The sequence below is a fragment of the Pogona vitticeps genome, chromosome 2 (assembly GCF_051106095.1).
Source record: "Pogona vitticeps strain Pit_001003342236 chromosome 2, PviZW2.1, whole genome shotgun sequence".
Classification (NCBI taxonomy): Eukaryota; Metazoa; Chordata; class Lepidosauria; order Squamata; family Agamidae; genus Pogona; species Pogona vitticeps.
Window position 1 is genome coordinate 42,435,592 of NC_135784.1, and position 22,046 is coordinate 42,457,637.

The 22,046-nt window shown below is 42.7% G+C and overlaps 1 protein-coding gene across 1 annotated transcript in view; it reads right to left on the reverse strand.

Moving 5' to 3' along the window:
• LRIG1 (leucine rich repeats and immunoglobulin like domains 1) overlaps window positions 1-22,046 on the reverse strand; it is a 149,765-nt gene that overhangs the window by 20,670 nt on the left and 107,049 nt on the right. Inside the window, exons 8-10 of the mRNA XM_072989406.2 lie at window positions 20,398-20,541; window positions 17,790-17,870; window positions 2,489-2,560 (exon numbers count right to left, since the gene is read on the reverse strand). Coding sequence (XP_072845507.2) covers window positions 2,489-2,560; window positions 17,790-17,870; window positions 20,398-20,541 — 297 coding nt within the window. The remainder of the gene's footprint in view (window positions 1-2,488; window positions 2,561-17,789; window positions 17,871-20,397; window positions 20,542-22,046) is intronic.

A 22,046-nucleotide genomic window follows, 5' to 3' on the forward strand; every position in this document is an offset into this window, starting at 1 on the left:
TGAGCCCTATTTGTGAAGTAGGCCAATATTTCCCTACAGAACTAGTCATATTTTCTTAGCCTGCGAGAGGAAATATTTTAAAATCTGTAAAATCATACATCCTCCCAGTCCATATTGTTTTATAAAACTGGTAGGATCTGAAATAATAGGATCTTTAACACTTCAAGAAAAAACAAAAACCAATTAAGTTTACTTAATTGAAGTATGTTGGTCCCCACCCAGATTAAATTTACTCTTGCTCTGGTGAACAGATTTGAAGAACATAAGAGGAATTGGTGGGGAGGGGAGAATGTTTTAGTTTCCCTGAAATATATTCCCTCTTAAAAACAACAACTCCAAAGACTGCTTAAGGAAATACACATGCTTGCCATTTTCAATAAGAATGCCAGCTGAGTTGTTACCTAGTTAAAAAAACCTCTTAAATGAAATTTGCGTGCATTTCTTACGAGTAAAAAATAATAGTTCTGCCAAAGAAAAGGCTGATTTCCTTTGGATATCGTCCAGCCCACTGCAGGTGCAGTGCCTTTGTAAACAATGCCATTGCCTGCAATGGTACAGCCAGCCGAACAATTAAGAAGAGCAAAGCAACCACCTTGCCAGTAGAAGGCTGTGGTGGCCTCGTGGTTGTTCTCAGAGGCCCTCCAGCTGCTTTTTCCTCTGTCAAAAGACAGGATTGTCTAGGCACATAACCTGTCTTGGCCTCCCCTAACTGTGTGCCCAAACCCATGTGAGGTGGAAGGCACCATCCAATTTCATTACTCATCAGTTAACTTCTCTACACAGACTGGAAGGGATACCATCTTGTTCATTCCTCAGTCAGCAAAAACTTGGGGCCAGGCCCACTCAGAGCCTCTACAAGCTTCTTCTCTTTGCTGCTTCTCCTTGCATGGACAATGAAAAGGGCTGTCAGTAAGCACAGAAGCTACACACACAGCACCTATACCCTCACGGAGCCCTCTCATGCTATTCAAACACGTTATTCATGCTTGTGGTGAATGAGTAACTGGCTTCATGAGACACCTGACACTTTTGGACTTTCCATTCATACTAATGGTCACTTGCAGTATCCGAACTAGCACTATCAGAGGAATCCAGGGAAAGCAGGTTCTGTTGAGCCTACGGAAATCCTCGGACTACAGGCACTGACCCCCCCCCCCGCCAAATGCTAGATGTGACGATGTCCTTGGATGTTAAGAGGACATTCCTGTGTGTCACAGATGTCGTAAGGGCAGAAGAAAAGGCAGAAGAGAAGCAATGCCTCTTCTAAAACAGCTCATCGGGAGATTTTTAACACATTCCTATTTTTAAAAAGAAGGGGACGTGGTGGCGCTGCGGGCTAAACTGCAGAAGCCTGTGCTGCAGGGTCAGAAGACCCAGCAGTCGTAAGATCGAATCCACGCGACGGAGTGAGCTCCTGTTGCTTTGTCCCAGCTCCCGCCAATCTAGCGGTTCAAAAGCATGAAAATGCAAGTAGATAAATAGGGACCACCTTGGTGGGAAGGTAACAGTGTCTAAGTCGCACTGGCCATGTGACCACAGAAGATTGTCTTCGGACAAAACGCTGGCTCTATGGCTTGGAAACGGGGATGAGCACTGTCCCCTAGAGTCGAACACGACTGGACAAAAATTGTCAAGGGGAACCTTTACCTGTACCTATTTTAAAAAAATCAATAATTGAAATATGCTATCCAACTAACTGGGCATTTGAGGCTGTTCATTCAGTTGGCTTATGGTTTAATTGATAATGCCTGCAGAGGAGGAGAAAGAGGGAACATGATGATGGGACAGATGCTGATTTTTATTATGCAAAATGTCAGCAAGGAAATCCACTTTGTGATTTGCCAGTCATGCAGAAGAACATGCCACCCATACGTCGTCAGTCTGGTTTGTCCTACTGTGAATTCATTTCAAGCAATATGAAAGATGAGGGACCTGGTAAAATAATAGCTGAAGCAGCGGCTGCATTACTGTTTATTTCCCTTTGCTTGGCTTCCACCCACCATAAAAAAAAAGCAACAGTGAGATGCACCTGTGGTAATGCACTTATTCTTCCCTTGGTTTGCATGTATGACACTTGCCCAGGTGAAGAGGAGCAACATAGCAGAAGACATGTTCCCAGGATATTGGGAAAGGAAGAACAAAGTGTGAGGGTGACAGAATAGGTTATGTTTCCCACTAAGTTATAATTTTTGTTATGCCTTCATGTAGGAATAAATAAGGCATACTCCACTGTGCGTTTAAAAAAAAAATCTAAGAGCATGGAAATTGGCCATGTGTTCTATAACTCTCTTCCTGGCAAGGGAAAAAAAAGAGAGGCAAATTTGGAGCTGACTTGTAATGAGAAGGAAGCAGCTGGCTCTCACAAATGGACTGGCTTCTCAGCTTACAAAGATGCTATTAAATTGCTTGCAGGCCCTTCCAGCAGCCACTTCTGGCAATCTTCCCCCCCCCTTCTCTTCAAGACTGCAAAGCATTGTGGGTTACTCACAGGTGTTCCAGGGCCTCCAAGCCTGAGAATGCCTCCTTGGCCACAGACTTGATCTTGTTTCCAAACAGAGTCCTGCCGTTTCCAAACACCCAGTGTCAGATAAGCAGTGGATGGGAAATAAAAGAAGAAGAAAAAAAGAAAAAGATCCCAATTAGCGTGGCTGTATCTGATGAAACATCGCCATGTAAGGCGCTGGAAATACGACCTGGGCAGATAAAGGGAAGCTGAAGTATGCACACTCTCTTCCCATCCCTGAAATTAAATACTTTTATCTTTATTAGAACTTAATAGTGATGATAGCTTTACACAGGACACTCTGTACTGTATTAAGACATACAGATTTGCTTTCGTTACTGGAGAACGGGAGTCAGGTTTGAATTGACCTTCACTTATCAGAAAGAAAACAGTTTAAACAAGATACTGGACTTACCTCAGCACATTTCACTCCCGATCTTTTCACAGCTGGTAATAAACAACTCACAAGACATACGGATAGAAATTTTGTGAGGTTTCTTCCACTAGGTGGAGGGCAAGGGGGTGGGAGGAGATGAGAAGCCTCTGGAAAAATATCTACGTTCATCCCCATGGATTCAGAGCAGCTTGCTGGGCTCAGTTTTGCTCTGCATTTTACCTCTTCCAACCTCCAGATATTATACCTATATTATAAGGCTCCTAAAGGGAACGAGGCACTTTTCAGCACTCAAAGGTATTTTCCAGAAACACCTGCTTATGAACCTATTGCTTCGTGTTCCACCATGTTTCCAATATGTTCTAAAATTACTTGGAATGGCATGTAGCCATTAAACCGGGCTTGTCCAACCTGCGGCCCGAGGGCCACATGCGGCCCAGGTCGGCTCATAATGCGGCCCAGTGCAATTTTTTATTTTTAAAGACATTCCGAAGTTTCAAGTTACACTGCCGGCACTTGCGGCCGGAATGCGGCCGGGGCACGTCACAGCAGTAGAGGGGGAGAGAGGGAAGGAAGGGGTGGGAGGGGAGGGGACAGGGGGGCTGCGTGACCGCATTGCGCCATCCCCGTCAATAGGTGGACCCCCTCCCGGCCTCATAAAGCCACCGGAGTTGAAGCTGGCAGTCTCTGCTGTCTGAGATCGCAGCTGCCGGTAAGTGCGCTTGGAGCGGGGCTGCAGAGGATGGCTAGGGCTGCCCCCCCATGCGGCCCAAACCAAATTTTCATCTTCTAATGTGTCCCAGGGAAGGTGAAAGGTTGGACACCCCTGCATTAAACCCTTAAGATTTTTAGCTGGTGAAATAGATTTCTATGGCCACAATACACAAAATGGGGAAATGTTTTTAGGAAGAGAATGTTGGCAATGCTGGCACACGACAGGCATTAACTCATTTATTATTAGAGGATGTCCGGTCACTTCCCAACAGAACCCACAACAGGGCCAGCATACGAATCTGCAGGCTTTTTTGGAAAGTCAGTTCTGGCTCAACAATATGCATGACGATGCTTTCCTGGCCCACTGAATCAGCCAGCCACAGAGCTATAGTGACTAAAAGCCTTGGTACTAGTTGAGTCTATAGTTCAAAAACTTGAGCCACACCTTCTCTAACTCGTTGGATTTGGCAAGCTGAGTGTATGGATTTTGTCTTCCAATTCTTCACAACTAAATCCTGTCCTCAATATTCTTTATAATATTAAGGCTACAAAGCCTGATTTCAGATGTAAATCAAGTCACTCATGGCATATTATATTAAAACATGGACAACCTGCTGCTCCATTCCACATTTCTCATACAGAAATGCAGCACAGATTTGCTGGTCATGAAAAGCAAATCTGGGAAATGCTTAACTCTTACAATCTGACAAACACCTGAAGACTCTGTACCACTCCTGGCATCTCATAGTGGGAGCCAGATTGGCACTGATGTGTTTTGATTTGGAATGTCCTTATCCTGCTACTTAGTTCTGATTTCTAGAGTGCTCCTAGTTGTCCATTTCTAATGCAGTACAGCAACATCCTGAGCCCTGATGACAGATGAGATTAAAATCCTACAATAAATTAATTCAGGAAGGTATTATACGATGAGCCCGGGACCGCTTCTTGTGTTTCAGTTTTCATTAACAAGGGCAGCTCTGTAATTCTCTACTCTGAATAAAGACAAGAATTAAGATTCTGGCATGCTGAGAAACTGGGAGCCTTTGTGGGTCAAGAAGAATCTCAGCCTTGGGAATCTAAACTACAACTGGTTCAGTGGGATTGTAAAGTAGATGCTGAGACTGAAGTGGACTGAGGGGTTGAAGGATAAGAAGCTATCTTCTATCAACATGGTGCTCTATTTAGCAAGACTGCTCATACACTAAGCCCATTGCTTAGTTTAGTGAATTGCAGTAGAACAGTTCCACTAGATCAATGGGGAACTGGCGAGTCAACTCCTCCATAAATCTACTGATTCAAATGGGCCTACTCTAACTGCAACTTATTATGCTAAAGAAAGACAGGTAGGAGTAGGCCTATTAAAATCAATGGAATTTACAGAGAAGCTGACACATCATATTCCCCTCCATTGATTCAGTGGGTCTACTGTAGTGCTATTTACTACACTAAGCAACAGGATTTTGGCCTAAATTACTCAATCCTCAGAATCCCCACAGCTTTTGAAGCATTTTATGAATGCCAGTATCTAAATGTAGTATGCAAACATGTATTAAAGCTTATGTAGAGGCCTATTTCAGAGTAAAATTGCACTATTTGTGTTGTTCAGAAAAAAGCAAACCACAGATTTAACTACACAATACATAAGGATGATTAGTCTAACTTGTCATCTTTCAAAATTGTGAAATCTAGAACCCACCAAAGGTAACCAAGTGTACCCTATAGCCTAGGTCTTAGACACAAGAACAATAACAAAAGAGTCACAGGCACAAAACAAATTGGGGTGTTAATTTGCTAATGACCCTCATAATACGATAGCTCTGGTATTCTGGGGACTGACACAGTTTTGTGAGGTGGAAGGAACTGCAGCAACAGCTTCTAAGAAAACAAAACAACACAAAAAATACCTCAGCAGTTTACACAAGCATCCTGGACATGTAACCAGTAAGGCTGTGTACAAGCATGAACACACCCAAAAATACATCTTTAATTGTTTACTGGTACGTGCTCACTGGTACGTGGCCACACCCCATAAGAGCTAGTGGGAACAGATGAAGAGCTGGAAGGATTCCAATGAAGGAATTTTGATTAAGGAGCCTCGTGGCACAGTAGTTAAACTGCAGTCCTGCAACTAAAAATCTGCTTAAGATGCATGATGTTCAGTCCTAGGTAGCTGGTTTTGAGGATTACTCAGCTTTCCATCCTTTCAAGGCTGGTAAATTTAGTACCCAGCTTGTTGGGGGGAGTAGTGTGTAGTCTGCATAATTCAATTATAACCACTTGGAGAGTGCTATAGGCGTACATAAGCAGAACACTTTGCTTTTTGCTTTTTACAACAACCCAACTATTCCAGGTAACCAATACAAGTTTTAATTACGTTTAAGCTATGATAATGTACCGTATTTTTCCGTGTATAAAACAGCACTTTTTCTTTAAATAATTTGAGAAAAAATTGAGGGTTGTTTTATACATGGAAGGTAGCTGTTTATGGCTGCCAATTGCGAAGGCACGAGGCTTAGCAAAAAGGAAGGGGAGACGTTTCTCTCTTCCTTTTTGCTAAGCTCGATGCCTTCTCAAAAGGCAAGGAAAAGCGGAGGTCACTTTGCAACTGCTTTTTCTTGCCTTCTATGAAGGCACAGGGCTTAGCAAAAAGGGAGCCCTTTAATCCCTGCTTTTTCTAATTTGGGGTTAGAAAAGGGGGAGGGGGTCGTCTTATACATTGGGTATTCTTATAAATGGAAAAACACGTTATATCACTTCACTCCCAAGAAGAACAATAAAGAACATAAAAACGTGCAAAGGTTGACGTAATTATCCTCCAAGTTTAATGTGTACAATATTATATGCTCAAAGATAGAGATGGGGGTATTTGTATATGAATATGAATATTCCCACACAGCTGGAGTTAACGAGGGCCCAGCCCCTGGGGCCCGACCGTCCACTCACACATTCGCCTGCGGCCTCACTCATCTTTTCAATCACTCCTGCAGCCCTGCTCTCTTCCTGCTCGGCCGGCCACTTAGCAGATGGGCAGGGAGACTCGTCCTCCGTCCCCTTGCTCGAAGTGGCTAGCCAAGCAGGAAGAGAGTGGGGCTGCAGGAGTGATTGGAAGAATGGGCAAGGCTGCCACCTCGGTTGGAAGCATGAGTCAATGGACCTTCATTAACTCCAGCTGCATGTGGATTTCCATATTTGTATATGAATACAAATATTCCCATCTCTTCTCACAGAATTTAAATATACTGTCTGAAGACAGTTTTAAAAAATAAGAAAGGCTGTCACTAGAGAACAGGAGTTCATGAGGGCCTGAATTTCTGAGGTAGCAGGGAAAGTCATTGGGCAAAGACCTTTGGGACTCTCTACTCTAAATCAATAAAACAGGTGAAGGTTGTGTTGTCCATGTTTCAGTGTTAAGCTGTAACAAAGTTAGGTCATGTCTGCACTTCAAATTATTTTAACAAAGAACAGTTTTCCTCAAAGTAGCACTGGGAACTACAGATTGTTACATACAGCACTGATGTTACCTGTCTGTCATGGGTTTGGAGGGAAAGTTCCATCCTATGGGGAGTGGAAGGCGGGACATCAGGAGGAGGGGCTGTACTGTATATATATGTGAAGCCTGTGTGGTGAAGTTCAGACGCTGGGATGTGAAGAAGCAGCAGCTGGGAAGAAGAAGCTGGTGTGGGAGTCTGTGTGTCAGACAGGGTACTACTGTGTGTCAGAGTACCAACCTGATAGGTTCAGGTGTCTGAATGGTTAGCCAGAAGTGATAGGTTCAGGGTCTGTGCTTCAAGTTAAGGGTTCTGTGTGAACCAAACTGTGTGTATGTATGAGTGAAACTAAGCCACGTTACTATATCTTATTCACCTGATCATTTTATTTTGCCTGTGTGTTGTTTTAAATAAACCTTATTCTTTTATTTGTTGAAAATCCATCCCTGGTCTGTGTGACTTCTTATAGGGAATGGTTGGTGGCAGCTTAGTTAACGTGTGGCATATCCCAGTAAGTCTGGGTTTGTCACATTGATTGGTGTCCAGCGTGTGGGATACGACTGGTCCAGTTGTCCAGCGGTCCAGCAAAGCCTTGGCAAGTGTGCCCAGAGCAAGGGGGGTCTAGTCAGGGACAATCTGAGAGCGCGTAGGTAATCTTCTAGGTGTGCCTCACGGGGGGGTGCACTAGTAGAAGAACGTGTAACCTCAGATTGGGGGCTAGATTAGGGAGCTCTGAGGCAGCCTGTTTTGGCGGGAAAAAGCTGAGGCAAAACTGTATAGTAACAGTGATTTAGCCTGCCTGCTGAGAGGCCCAGCAGAGGGGGGTAGACTCTAGCTCGCAACTGTTGCAAGTAGTGCTGAAGGACAGCAGCAATCTATAGAGAAAGCTGGTTCTGAGGCAAAAAAAAAAAAAAAAGTGGTCGTTTTATTTTGAGGCTTGACTTTTTAAAGCAGCCTGTTCTGAGGGGGGATTATGCCCTTGACTCGAAGCCAGATGGCAGAAATGGGTGAAGTGAAAGACCCCCAGGTAGACCAAGGTTCTGAGGATGAATTTGGCTCAGTGCAGGGTGACAGCACGGGAGAACAAAACCCAGAACTCAGAAAAATACTCATAGCCCAACAGCATGAACTGAGGGTGAGGGAAATGGAGGAAAGGGAAAGAGAGAAACAACGGCAATTTGAATTAGAGAGAGAGAGAGAGAGAATGGAGAGAGAAGAAAGATTGGAGAGAGAGAAAATTGCTCTGGAAAAAGAAAGGATGGCGTTTGAATTAAGGAAATTGGAAATGATGAACCAGAATAATAATAACAATAGGGATTCTGAGGGAGGCCAATTGTCTAAGGCTGACCTGAAGAAATTCCCTGTGTACCACAAGGGAGATTGTCCTGAGGTGTTCTTTTCCTTAGTGGAAAGAGCGTTTGTGGACTTCTCAGTGAGGGAAACTGAGAAGATGACCATCATGCGATCTTTAATCAGTGGTAGCCTGGCTGAGGTCTATGCCGAGATGCCTGAGGAACTGATGAAAGATTTTGCAGAGTTTAAAAAACTGGTGTTTGCAAGACATGGGATAAATGTGGAACAGCTGACGCAAAGATTTAGGTCAATCACCAAGAAGCCAGAGCAGACTTTTACCCAAGTGGGGGCCCAATTGGTGAGGCTGCTTGAGAAATGGCTATCTCAGGAGGGGACAGAGACCTTTCAGCAGCTTAAAGATTTGATAGCACTGGAACAGTTCTATTCAGTCCTGCATGGGGAATTGAAATTCCAGGTGAGGGAAAGGAAACCAAAATCTGTGGCAGAAGCCGCCGAGATTGCAGATTTTATTTCGCAAATAAGAAAGCCCTTGGGTGAGGGGAAATCTGTAGGTAAACCCAAAGAAACCTACAGCAAGTACTCTCAGGGACCAGGGAAAAGCCAGCAAGGGGGAGGGGCCCATGGTGAAGGGAAGCCCTCAGACATGAAACCAAGACCTCAGATTTTGGAGGGAAAACCAAAGCAGGATGAGAAAGACTCAAAATACACCAGAAAATGTTATTTCTGTCAGGGAAAGGGCCATCTAATCTCAGAGTGTGAAAAATTAAAGCAGCTAAAAGGAATGGTGCCTCAGGATTCGAGTGGGACCAAGCCAAAAGCTGTGTTCTGTGTCCAGAAAGAGCAAGGCTCATTGTCACTGAGGGAGCCTGTTGCCATGGCGACTCAATCTGGAACAGCTACATCTGCTGATCAGGCTGAGGAAAATGGTCCTCTTGTAGAAGTCAGGCGCTGCCTGCTGGTGAGAACAGATTCTCAGTTGTTTGAGACAGCAGGGGTGGACGTAGGAATACTTGACCGTCAGTATCGGGGGCTGCGGGACACTTGTTCTCAGGTGACCCTGTGCCATCCAGATATTATTCCTAGGGAATATGTAATCCCAAATGAAAGCATGAAGGTGGCAGGGATTGAGGGGCAGATAATCTCACTGCCAGTCGCGGAGGTACCTGTCAACTTTCAAGGCTGGAGGGGAGTTTGGCGGCTAGCGATTTCATCGACTCTGCCAGCAGCCGTGCTCGTGGGAAATGACCTGGCTGAACATGTGAAACGGGTGCTAGTGATTACACGCTCACAAGCCACCACGGGGACAGTTCAGGGGGGTAATGATGAGCCAGAGACGGAAGCAGGTGGGGGGAGTTCAGAAGCTGTGGTGGAAACCTTGACCACAGACAGCAGATTTGGACAAGAGCAAAAGGCAGACGCCACTCTCCAAAAGTGTTTTGAACAGGTGACTGACGCCCAGCTAACACCTGAAACCCCAGTGAGATTTCTAGAGAAAAAGGGGATTTTATATAGAGAGACCCTGAGGAATATCTCAAAAGAGGGAAAGGGAATCAGAAGTCAGCTGGTGGTACCTGAAAAGTATCGCCCCATGATCTTACAAAGGGGGCACTCTGACATGTTTGCTGCACACTTAGGGGTGAACAAAACACAGCAGAGAATCACACAGAATTTCTACTGGCCTGACATAGGAAAACAGATCAGGGAGTTCTGTAAACAATGTGATGTGTGTCAAAGGCAGGGGAATAGCCGCGACAGGACCAAAGCAAAGTTGTGCCCTTTGCCTGTGATTGACACTCCGTTCAAATGCATAGGGGTGGATATTGTGGGACCTTTGCCCAAGGCCACAAAGAGGGGGAACAGGTTCATTCTCACCATTGTGGACCATGCCACAAGGTACCCTGAAGCCATACCCTTGACTAACATTGAAACTAACACAGTGGCAGATGCCTTGGTGGGGTATATGTCCAGGATGGGATTTGCCTCAGAAATAATCACAGATTTGGGCGCATCGTTCACATCAAAGCTCATGAAACGCTTATGGCAAATCTGTGGAATTAAGCACAAGGAAACCACTGCCTATCATCCTGAAAGTAATGGGTTAACTGAGAAGTTCAATGGGACTCTAATGCGCATGATTAGGGCTTACTTGGCAGAGAATCCAAACAATTGGGACCAGAAGCTGCAATCCCTTTTGTTTGCTTATCGATCAGTGCCACAAGCCAGCACCGGGTTCAGTCCATTTGAACTTTTATTTGGGAGAAGGGTGAAAGGGCCCCTTGATTTGATCAAACAAAATTGGGAGCAGATCACCCAGGATGACCCACAAGACGTTGTGACAGATAGAGACTCCTTGAGGAAGGACCTAAAGAGAAACCTAGAGCTAGCAGCAGAGACCCTGCAAGCTCAAAAGGTCAGAAAGAAAGCTTGGGATGACCAGAGAGCCAGTGAGAGGCACTTTGACCCAGGGGAGGGAGTGCTTTGGCCCAGGCCCTGCAAAGAGAACAAACTGCAGCTGGGTAGCCCAGAAATAAAATACTTGGGTCACATGGTAGGGGGAGGAGTGATAAAACCCCTGGAGGCCAAAATAGAAGCTGTTCGTGATTGGCCCAGACCCAACACCAAGAAAAAAGTCAAATCATTTCTTGGGTTGGTGGGCTACTACAGAAAGTTCATCCCGAGGTTTAGCGAGATTGCGGCTCCGCTGACCGATCTGACGAGGAAGAAGGCTGATGACCACATCCCGTGGACCAGCGACTGTGAGGCGGCGTTCCAGAGGTTGAAGGAGGCGCTCGTCCAGTATCCAGTGCTGCGGGCTCCAGACTTCGACCGGGAGTTCATCATCTACACCGATGCGTCTAACAGCGGGGTAGGAGCAGTTCTGTGCCAGGAGGATGAGAATGGTGACCAGCATCCAGTGTCCTACCTGAGTAGGAAACTTCAAAAAGGTGAGAGACATTTGGCAACCGTGGAGAAGGAGTGTTTGGCCATAGTCTACGCGATCCAGAAGGCCAAGCCTTACATCTGGGGAAGACATTTTGTTCTGTGCACTGACCATTCACCACTGCAATGGTTAAAGACAATGAAAACCCACAATAGCAAACTTATGAGGTGGGCTTTAAACCTACAGGACCATGACTTTGAAGTGAAGGTGGTCAGAGGGTCAGTGAACTGTGTTGCTGACGCCTTGTCAAGAAGACCTGAAGAATGAAGACGGCGAAAGAAACATGGACTATGTATATATATTGATGACAAAAAGTTAAATGTACCTGTTTTTTGAACTTGGTTTGTATGAATAAAGGTAACTTGATGTAATGTATATGGTAAATGTTTAAATGCCTAATTGCTATGGTTAACTTAGAATGTAAGTATAAGTAAGTATGATATGGTATGTATAACTGTTGTTGTGTGTTTTATCCAGGTTGTTTTTTGGGAAAAAGCACCTTAGCTTTCCCCCTACAAAACAACTTATAAAGAGGGGAGGTGTTACATACAGCACTGATGTTACCTGTCTGTCATGGGTTTGGAGGGAAAGTTCCATCCTATGGGGAGTGGAAGGCGGGACATCAGGAGGAGGGGCTGTACTGTATATATATGTGAAGCCTGTGTGGTGAAGTTCAGACGCTGGGATGTGAAGAAGCAGCAGCTGGGAAGAAGAAGCTGGTGTGGGAGTCTGTGTGTCAGACAGGGTACTACTGTGTGTCAGAGTACCAACCTGATAGGTTCAGGTGTCTGAATGGTTAGCCAGAAGTGATAGGTTCAGGGTCTGTGCTTCAAGTTAAGGGTTCTGTGTGAACCAAACTGTGTGTATGTATGAGTGAAACTAAGCCACGTTACTATATCTTATTCACCTGATCATTTTATTTTGCCTGTGTGTTGTTTTAAATAAACCTTATTCTTTTATTTGTTGAAAATCCATCCCTGGTCTGTGTGACTTCTTATAGGGAATGGTTGGTGGCAGCTTAGTTAACGTGTGGCATATCCCAGTAGGTCTGGGTTTGTCACACAGATCTACAAGGAAGCCAAATTTCTGACAAAAGAATACTCAGCATATTTACTGATTATTTCCAGAAGATGAGAGAAATGTGGAAAAGTGGACGAGCATCCCCTCACACACGCAATTTAAAGGCAAAAGGGAGAAATACAATTAAAGACAACTGCTGGTCAAGGTTAAACTCAAGAGTCAAGTGGTGAGGAAATGTGGAGCTGTAAGCATGTCTTCTGCCATTTTTTGAAATTTAGTTAGATACAGTAAATCCTTCCCATACAGTCCGTTTATGTTCTCTACCGCAAGCTTTGCAATTAGAACCTAATTGCCTATTGGCTACATGTTAGATGCTTCAACCCTGTCAAGCTCCAAAAGCAGAAACAGGACCTCATTTGAGGGAACCAGCAAAGTCAGTATACAACACCTCTGTATTCTCCCTGAATATTGCTCCAGAAGTCAGGGTCAAACTGTACAACAATAAGGTCAAACTACACAATAAGCCAAATGCACAGTGTGCTGCTTCTCCCCCACCCCCAACTTTGAGTGATTAGAGGTACAGCTTAGTGGAATATTTAATGGAAATATTTCCAAACTCTTGATCAGATCATCCCCAAACAATGACTAGAACTCTTAAACCCAATGTTTTCCACAGATGCCAATTAATTTCCCTGAGCATTCTATCCGTACTGGCCTAACTCTCCCCTCTTTGTAAGTTGCATTCCTGACATCCCCAGTCCTGTCGTACTTGTAATGAAATAAAGCAACAAACATATAGCTACATACTAGGCATAATGTGTATTTTGGCTCTCACTCAGACACTTCTCTCTCTTGCCCGAGTCTGAACTTAATATTGGGCCTTTTGGCCTAAAATCCTTGCTGTTACACCCTATGTTTGTACCACAGCAGCCAGACCCCATTCCCCCAGTTTTTAGATACATGAAACAAGATTACAGTTACTCAGTGGTAGTCTTCTCCCATCCAATGTTAAGTCCAGTAGTTATGCAGAGGCATGGCCTTTTCACAGGTGACAACCGAACTACAGGATAGCCTCCCCAGAGACATTCATTTGCTTCCCACCTTGCTCATTGTGGTGCCAAATTAATACTCTTACTTAGGAAAGCATTTAAAGACGGACAATGGAAGGCCCTTATGCCATAACTTCAATTTTTTGCTACTGCTGCTGCTACTTTTGGGTAGTTTCAGTTATTTCAATGTGTTTTTTTTAGTATGTAGTGCCCTAGTCTTTACCTGAGGGAGGGTTTTTTCCTTTCTATACCCAAGCCAAGCAAGTCTTGGTTTCAGTGTAGAGAAGGGGCTCTGTCTGTTGGGTATCTCCTAACTGGAATCCCTTACAATGAAATTAGGTAAGTCCTCAATGCTGGCTGCTTCTTTCAACACAAGCAACCTAGTTTTTAATAAATTGTTTTGTTTTAAAATTATTGTTTTGCTCTTTTTTCCACCAACTGGTTTTATTTCCCCTGTTGTTGTTTTTGTTTTTCACTGTAAAACACCTTTCCAATATGATTAATGATTTTAAAAAGCATAGAAATGCTATAAAATAAATAAAAATAACACTTTGTTTTAATTAGATTTGTATTTCATATACCTGCAATCACTGCATCCTTCCCTCTGTTCTCTAAAGAAGAGATGCGAATGCTTTACATAAATAAATAAAACGACTGAACAATTAGGAGGTTGGGCAGGCAAGCGACTTCTGGCTCCCCAGTGACTCTATCCAGGCAGCTTCTGCCAGCTTAGTTTTCTGATCATTCTTCTGAAGCAGTATTTAAATTCAGGCCTGCACCCTCCACAGTGGAGAACCTCATCCATAATTCAGAAAAAGGCTACTGACTTGGCCTGCCCCCTTTCCCCCATTTGACACCTTCAATGTGCTGAACAAGGTACTGCAGTGCTCACGGCGAAACCCTTTCAGTAGCTTATCCACAACAGATCAAAAGGGGAGCAGCTTTTAAAGCAATCTCCAAAGCACTGGGGTGATTATTAATTCATCCGAAGGTTTCCTTGCTAAGTGTCTATCTATCCCCTCACCCACCCCTTTCCCTCCTTATGCTACATTTAAATGCCTACTGGTTGACAGTTTAAACACAGGATCCTCTTCCTGATGAAAAGCAATGTTTACTGTATTAAAATTAATTCTTGATGAGCTTTTAATGAAAGGCTGTATACATGGAACAAACCCACCAACAATCAAACTATTATGGTCTGAAGTAAGTAATGAGAAGGCACTTGGTGTGTTTAATTTTACAAGGCATTATTTTTAAATGAAATGGAAAAGATTCTTCTAGCACATTCTATCATGAACTTATGTCTAATTACTCTGGTGCTTTAAATGAAATACTGAACTATCCCCTTTTGTACCGAAAACAAGGTAGAGGAAAGGTAAAGACATTAATGTTCTTCCGGCACTGCTTTAAATCACTCTATGGTTATCTGTTTTCTCAGAAAAGGAGACTTTCAGCTGAAATCCTGTTCCACCATTATGCAAATGGTATATAACTTTTAGATGTGAATTGCTTTGTCAAGAAATCTCTGCAGATATTTATCTGTTGCACACAGAGATGTGCCACTCACTTTCTTAAAATGGCATTTTGCTTCCAAAAGTTATGCAGTTTGCATAACAGGAGCTCGGGGAGTGAGTAACACTGACTATACAGGGAAATCCAAAGCCTTTTTTTTTTTGGTTGACAGCAACTTCCACCTGGAAATGATGGAAGAAAAACCAGCACGTTGAAGGTCTGGCAAACACAGCAAAGCCCATAAAGGAAATACTGAGATGGGATCCCCGCTTCAGTTAATGCTTGTTTCTTCTAGCCAGTGCTCAAGCTGACCATTCTAATGGTCTCATCATTCCCTTCAAAACAGCCCCCATCAAAAATTGTCACGAAAAAGAAATTAGGAAGGGTTCACTGGGACCCAGTTTATCAATGTTCTGTTAACCTCCTCAAAGACTGTACATGCCAACCTTCCTGTCTCATTTCTCAAAACCAACAGATCCAACATAGATCTGGTTCTGCATCCAGTTTAATCCCTTCATTTTCTAGCCCTCTTGCCTCGGAACTGATCCTGCAAACGTTCAGAAACAAGCTCCTGCCATCTCCTTCTTCCCTGGGCATGTGGAACTGGCTGCAGGAGTCAATCTAAGCAAGAGCACCTTTGAACATTTAGACCTGTTCATCCAAAGGACAAACTGGCACAAATTGCTGAGCAACAGGGAGGCATTTTGCTACCCAATTCTTATTTGTCCGCCTAAACTAGCAGTTATCATTATGTATATATATTATTTCTCATTATTCATGAAAGGATACATAGAAAAGATGTTATTATTTGTATTTCGTAATGATTTGTAATTCAAATAAATAAATTAATTAATACTGCTTTTGGATTTCAGATTTTTTTTACTGTAATATACTGTTCTATATTGCTTCGGTTATCATGCACACTCCTTTGAGAAGGTTCCACTCTCAAAGGCAGTCTGAAATTAATGTTAAATGAACTTATCTTTAAGTTTATCTTTGATTCTCCATCTTGTATGTCTGTTTATTGTTAAACTGTTGTGAAATTGTATCTTTACGTCAATTGTTTTTATTTTATCTGTTGTGAGCCGCCCAGAGTAGACAATGTCTAGATGGGCTGCATATATGTCTAATAAATAATAACAATTAATAAATTCTGCCTGTTGACCTGGTAGGTGGCAATGAAGTTCCTCTTGCCTTCTGGTATATAAATGGTTTTAAAATTGGTTTTTGGAATAACTTTAAATCTGTTTGTAAGGAATGCAGGCTTTAAAAATGAAAAAGAAAAACTACTTACAATCTCTATTATTGGCCTGCTTTATTGCATCTTGCTTTAGGAGTAGAGGTGGGTTCAAACCGCAGGCTCAGCAGTTTGTGCCGGCTTGTCGTTTGGCGCTTCCTAGCCTTGCCTCCTCCAGTGAAGGCCCACTCAGAGGCAGCGCCCAGAGGAGGCAGGGCAGGGAAGCAGGGCCAGATGGGTGGTTTGTTTGCTTTTCATCTCTATTTGAGAGCCCTAGTGGGTAGAAAAACAATATTTACTAATTAATTGATTAAGGCCAATAGCAGAGACTGCCTTGTTATTTCTTTTAAAAGAGACACACCCTTTCGATGCTCCAGGAATCACCTGTAATCATTTTATTAATGCCAAATTCTGAGGAGGGGCACAAATCAAGCCTTGACCAACAATCTCAACTGCTATGTTGTATGCAATTATAACTATGACAGGTGAGGGAATCCTGCTCCCATTATCCCTTGCTTGTATTGTTTCCCGCTGTCCATGTGGTGGAGAAGGCAGTCTGAAGAGGTGAGCCCCCCATAAAATGTTTAATCTCTTCTTACAGGTTAAAAACATGTCTGCACAGGACGCTACATCATTTGGGGGGGGGGGAACTGTCTACACCTGTAAAGGAGTTTCCCCTCTTCTGACCCACCACATCAAGTGGAAGTGGCAGGTCAGGTCCTGCAGAGGATATAAGACATAAAACCTGGTCAGGGGTAAGATTTTGGCCTATAATACAGTAATGCATCTTTGTGTATTGTCTCCTCCAATGTGTACATCAAAGGAAAAAAGTCTACACTTTTTTCAGTAAAATCGACAAATAATCTAGAAGACTTAATTTTAAAATACAATGATTTTATATTCTGCGTTATTTTTAATCTTAGAAAGCGTACTTTTTTAAAAAAAAGAACGGCAACAAGTTAAAAGAAACTGGATGCTGTTGCTTTGATAACTTGGCTTTGTAGCCTCAGCGCTGATCCAGGTGTCTCTTGATGTTTTTAATACTCTGATAACAATGCATCATGCCCTGCCCCATAATAAATGCCCTCTTTAGAGAAAAGACTCAAATAAGCAATGTCTTCTTGCTGTAGAGACAGAACAAAATATGTTCCAAATTGTACTTCAGGTGAACTAAGGTTTTTGCTTCAGATATTTACCAACTTACTAGTTTCTGTAAATGCATTTTAATTTCCCCAGTCCTCACTGAGGAACCCTGTCCAATAACTATCATGCCTCAAGCATCTGATGTAGTGGAACTGGGCTCATGAAAATGTACACCATAATAAATTTTCATCCTCAAGATGCAAGGAATCTTCACAAGTTATTTTCAGTTTGAGATCGACAAAAAGAAAATACTCCTTTTTTATACTCTGTAAGAACGGCAAAATTCTTCACAACTAGAGATTCAATGTGGGAAATAAGTTGACATGTGGTGTTAACCAAAATATTTGCACTCCATCAAAGTGGATGAAGGTATGCCTAGTTTGACTGAAACAGGTTGCTCACCTTACAAAAAACAACGACAAAACCTTCTTTAGGAGAAAACAAAAAATAAAACAAAACATCTTGGATACTCACAGCGTGCTTAGGTTTTCTAGGCCTGTAAAGGCCCCACTGGTGTCTTCTATTGTGCCTGAAATCTCATTATGGTCCAGATTCCTAGAGAGAAGAAGATAAAAGAAAGCTGGCAATCAATTTCCCAGTTTGTGAGTTCAATGCTAGAAGAGACAAAGGGTAACCTTTAGGAAGAGTTTACCAAAGGCCTCTACTTTTTTTCTTTATAACATAAAGCTTTTCTCAGAACTGCCCAGTACTTGTAGAAAAAGCAGGGGCAATCAACTCTCACAGACTACATAGACCTGGCCTCTTCAACACTGTTTTCATTCAAAGAAAGCTACTAAAATTGATGCTTCTTTTGCCTAACTCCTTTTTTAAACCAGAAGCGGATTTTGGGTCTCTTGTGGTTTGGGGGTGGTTTTTTTTTAAAAGCCTAGTTGTTTTTGGTATTTCAGAGGAAGAAGAGAAACAAAACATTCTTCCAAGTTAGATTTAAAAAAAAAATTGGCTAGAGAATAATTAGCACCACAATCACCAGGACGGTATAGTTGGCACCGAGCATGAGAACTGCACCCTGGTGTCCGTGTATTTTCTTGAGCACAGTGACACAGAAGTGGCAGCTGGAAAGATCTCTGAACAGAGAGAAGCCAGAGGATAGGTATAATTCACAAAGCAGGGAACGTAAAGTGGTACAAAGAAAAATCAGTAGAAACAAGAAAGCCTTCCTATGTCTACTATGGCCAGAGTTGTATCAGCGGCTGCGTTCGCAGCAAAACTTGGCTTCTTTGAATCACATGTGTTTGGCTTTATGAGTATTAGATGAATAATTTTCACCTCTCTCAAGCATTTGCCCACATTCCCTCCCCTTCTGTTTTTGTCAGTCTATACTTGGAGGAGTGTGAAGTGGCACACACTTAGAATACCACAGCTAAGACTGGCTATGAACATCCTAGGAACAGAGTGTATGAGTGATGTTTCATCAGCATACTCTTTTTCCTTTCATCTTTTAATTTTATTTCCTTATTTAATTCATTTATATACCACTCTATTAGTGCAACACACTAGTCTGGGAGATGTACAACAAGGGGAAATGAAACATAAACAAACGACAATCACATTGTTAATTGACCTTCAGATTATGTTTTCTATAAAAGGACAGAGGTGAGAAAGCATGGGTTGTTGCTAAGATGATTCTTCCAAAAGATTCTGAAATGCTTTTCAATATCATGGGAGGGAAAGCAGTTGGGGAGAAAGGAGAATGCTTTCACACGCACAGAGGCACACACACACACACAAACACCTATAAGGATTCAGTATTCCAGTCCAGTTTTCTTTGCATTCACTCTGCTTTTCTCCCAGCCTCTGTTGCCAATTTCCTATTCTTTCTGGCTGGCTGGCCCTGAAAGCATCCTGCCTTGTTAATCATTCTGCTGTGAGGTCCCCAGGCCTGACCCCTATTTGAATAGCTTCGCATTTCAGCACTTTCGCACCCACCAAAGGGTCGTCAACAATAGGCCATAATTAAAGCATGCCCAGCTCTTTTTCACCAGGTGCAGGACCCAATGGGCCTGTCCTCTTGATTCAATTAGAATATGCTCTCCCCACCCTCCCTTTTTCTTGGGCACTGGAGACAACAAAAGAAGACCCAGAATTAGCTGCAATCCAAACACTTTTGGGTTGTTTTTTTTGTTTTGGAAAGTCTTTTAGTTCCTTTCTGTGCCAGCTGCCTGAGAGAAGGGCTTTTCTAAATGCAGGCATGGGGTTGAAGACAGGTTCTGGGAAAGACTAAGAAACATAAAGCGCTTCCTCCCTCTGTTCAGTAAAAAGGAATAAATCACTACAGAGTGTGGTAACTAAGGAGGGAATTAAACCCAAAACCTTACCAGGGCTTAGCAGAGAATATTCTTTTATTTAGGGAACACTGTTCATTTGCTTTAAACAGATTTTGTTTTGTTTAATTGCTGTTAAAGAAAGAAAGAAAGAAAGAAAGAAAGAAAGAAAGAAAGAAAGAAAGAAAGAAAGAAAGAAAGAAAGAAAGAAAGAAAGAAAGAAAGAAAGAAAGAAAGAAAGAAAGAAAGAAAGAAAGAAAGAAAGAAAGAAAGAAAGAAAGAAAGAAAGAAAGAAAGAAAGAAAGAAAGAAATCCCACACTCTTTGGAATGCAACATCAGGTCCTTAACTAGCACTCAAGATTTCACAGCGCTGGAGAATTAATAATTAGGCATGCATAATCTGAAGGCATTAAAAACCAAGATAAATTGTGGGAAAGAAGATGCCACACTCTTGCTAACTTCTATACATCCCAACTGAAGACAAACAGTTCCATGTAGTACACTGGTAAAATTGGGGGAGGGGGAAGTTGATTTTGTTTTGTTTTGAGTCACTTCAAGCATGGGAAAACGGAAGCAGGATCCTTCCTAGGCTGGGAAGCTGCACTGGAAGTTATGGATGGAAAAAGGCCATCTCCCACCCACGTTGTACCAGCCACACCAGGTCAATGGCAAATCTTATTTTTATGTTTAGATTTGTGTCTTCTTAAGCAAATCTCTCCCCAAATATATCGCACAGAATTCCTTTCCCTACAGAGGCCAATCTGGCCAGGCAGAAAAAGGAAAAATCAGAAACACATACAGAACGTGCAAGCTCTTGAGTCCCTTGAATGCTCCTTCTGCAATGTGACTGATGGCGTTGTGGCTCAGCTGTAATATCTGAAGTCCTCCCAGGTCTGCCAAGCTGCCTTCATCCAGCCTGGTGAGGTTGTTGAATGACAATGACCTGAGATGAAGAGGAAAGAACAAGGCATCACTCTTGGTGTTTTCCTGAAATTCTCTTTTCTTTCTCTCCACAACAAGCTCAACAGTGTTTCCCAGCATCTATGTCCTGATGAGAACAATTATGTAACTAACATGTTAACACTAGCATCTTCACTGTCTGGAAATGATTTAGATTCCTGCACAGACCGTGAGGTTAGACTTCATGGCCTTACAGGCACGTTCCAACTCAGTTGCTATATGATTAGTCTATGGCCATTTTACATAGCCACTACATTTATACCACACAAATCAGTTCCTCAAGGCATCTAAAAAGCAAAAATGTAAGATTTACATTTCCCCCCCCAGTGGTGAAGCCAAATCCTGCTCAGTTTTAGAAGCCGAACTACTTTCAAAGTAGCCTCATGGGGATCTAAGGTGGCACCACAGTATCATGGAGAGAAGTACCAAGCTTTTTGTCCTCTTCTAAACCTTGATAGTTCTCTTACTAATCCAGGTTTTACCAACATTGTCATGGGGACAGGAAAAAGAAGCAGCTGGGTAAGCAAGAAAATCAGAAGCAAATATCAAAGCCTAAGTCAAAGCAAGTACCAAGGTCACTTTTTAAAGCAAATACACTGTATACCTTCTGCAATAGCCAACAGAGGCAGCACTGCAACTAAGATTATTGGAAGAAATTCAGAAGAGATTAATGGCTTTCAGGAAGGCATGGAATGACATACATTCATTCCTAAAGAGGCTGTGTTGTTGAATTATGTGGAAATGGCAGCCAGTCAAAATTATTTCCTTACCTGCAATGCAAGAATTTTTCAAAAGGGGAGGGGGGAAGAGAAAGAAGGGGAAAAAATCCAGTGCTAGGAGGCAATGCTAAACTTGATGAGGGAAAATGTTCCCTTTAATATTCCGCATGGATCCTTCTGTCAGAACTGGTAGGGAGTGTCTCTTTTTTTACATCATCTTGAGACAGTCAAGAGCAAACTTCAGAACATCCAATTATAGTTCCAACTGACTGAGGAGATGCACCTACTTGTCCACATTTTAGTCCTACTGTTCTCCTCTCCTGATGCTTGTTTATGAAGCTGGGAGAGTGACCCTGGCTGCCAGATGGGTGGTATATATATCAAATACAAATAAAAGTAAAGATCAGACAATTTCCTTTCAAGAATTGGAAAGAAAATTCTTCCTGGGGTAGGGCAGGGAACTGTGAATGATTTTGCTTGTTTACAGATCTGTACATATTTTATTTATTTATTTACAAGATTTTTTAGCTGCGCCATTACCAAGGGTCTCTAATAGCGAATATCAAGGAAATAGCTATGTGCCGTCAAGTCAGAAACAACTTATAGTGACCCCAACAGGGCTTTTAAGGTAAGTGGTTTTATCCGTTCCACAAACATTCCCAACCCCACAGTGAATTTTCATGGCTGAGAGCAGAATTGTACCCTGATCTCCAGAGTCCTAGACTGTCACTAATTCCACTATGCCGTACTGGGTACTTATATCAAGGAA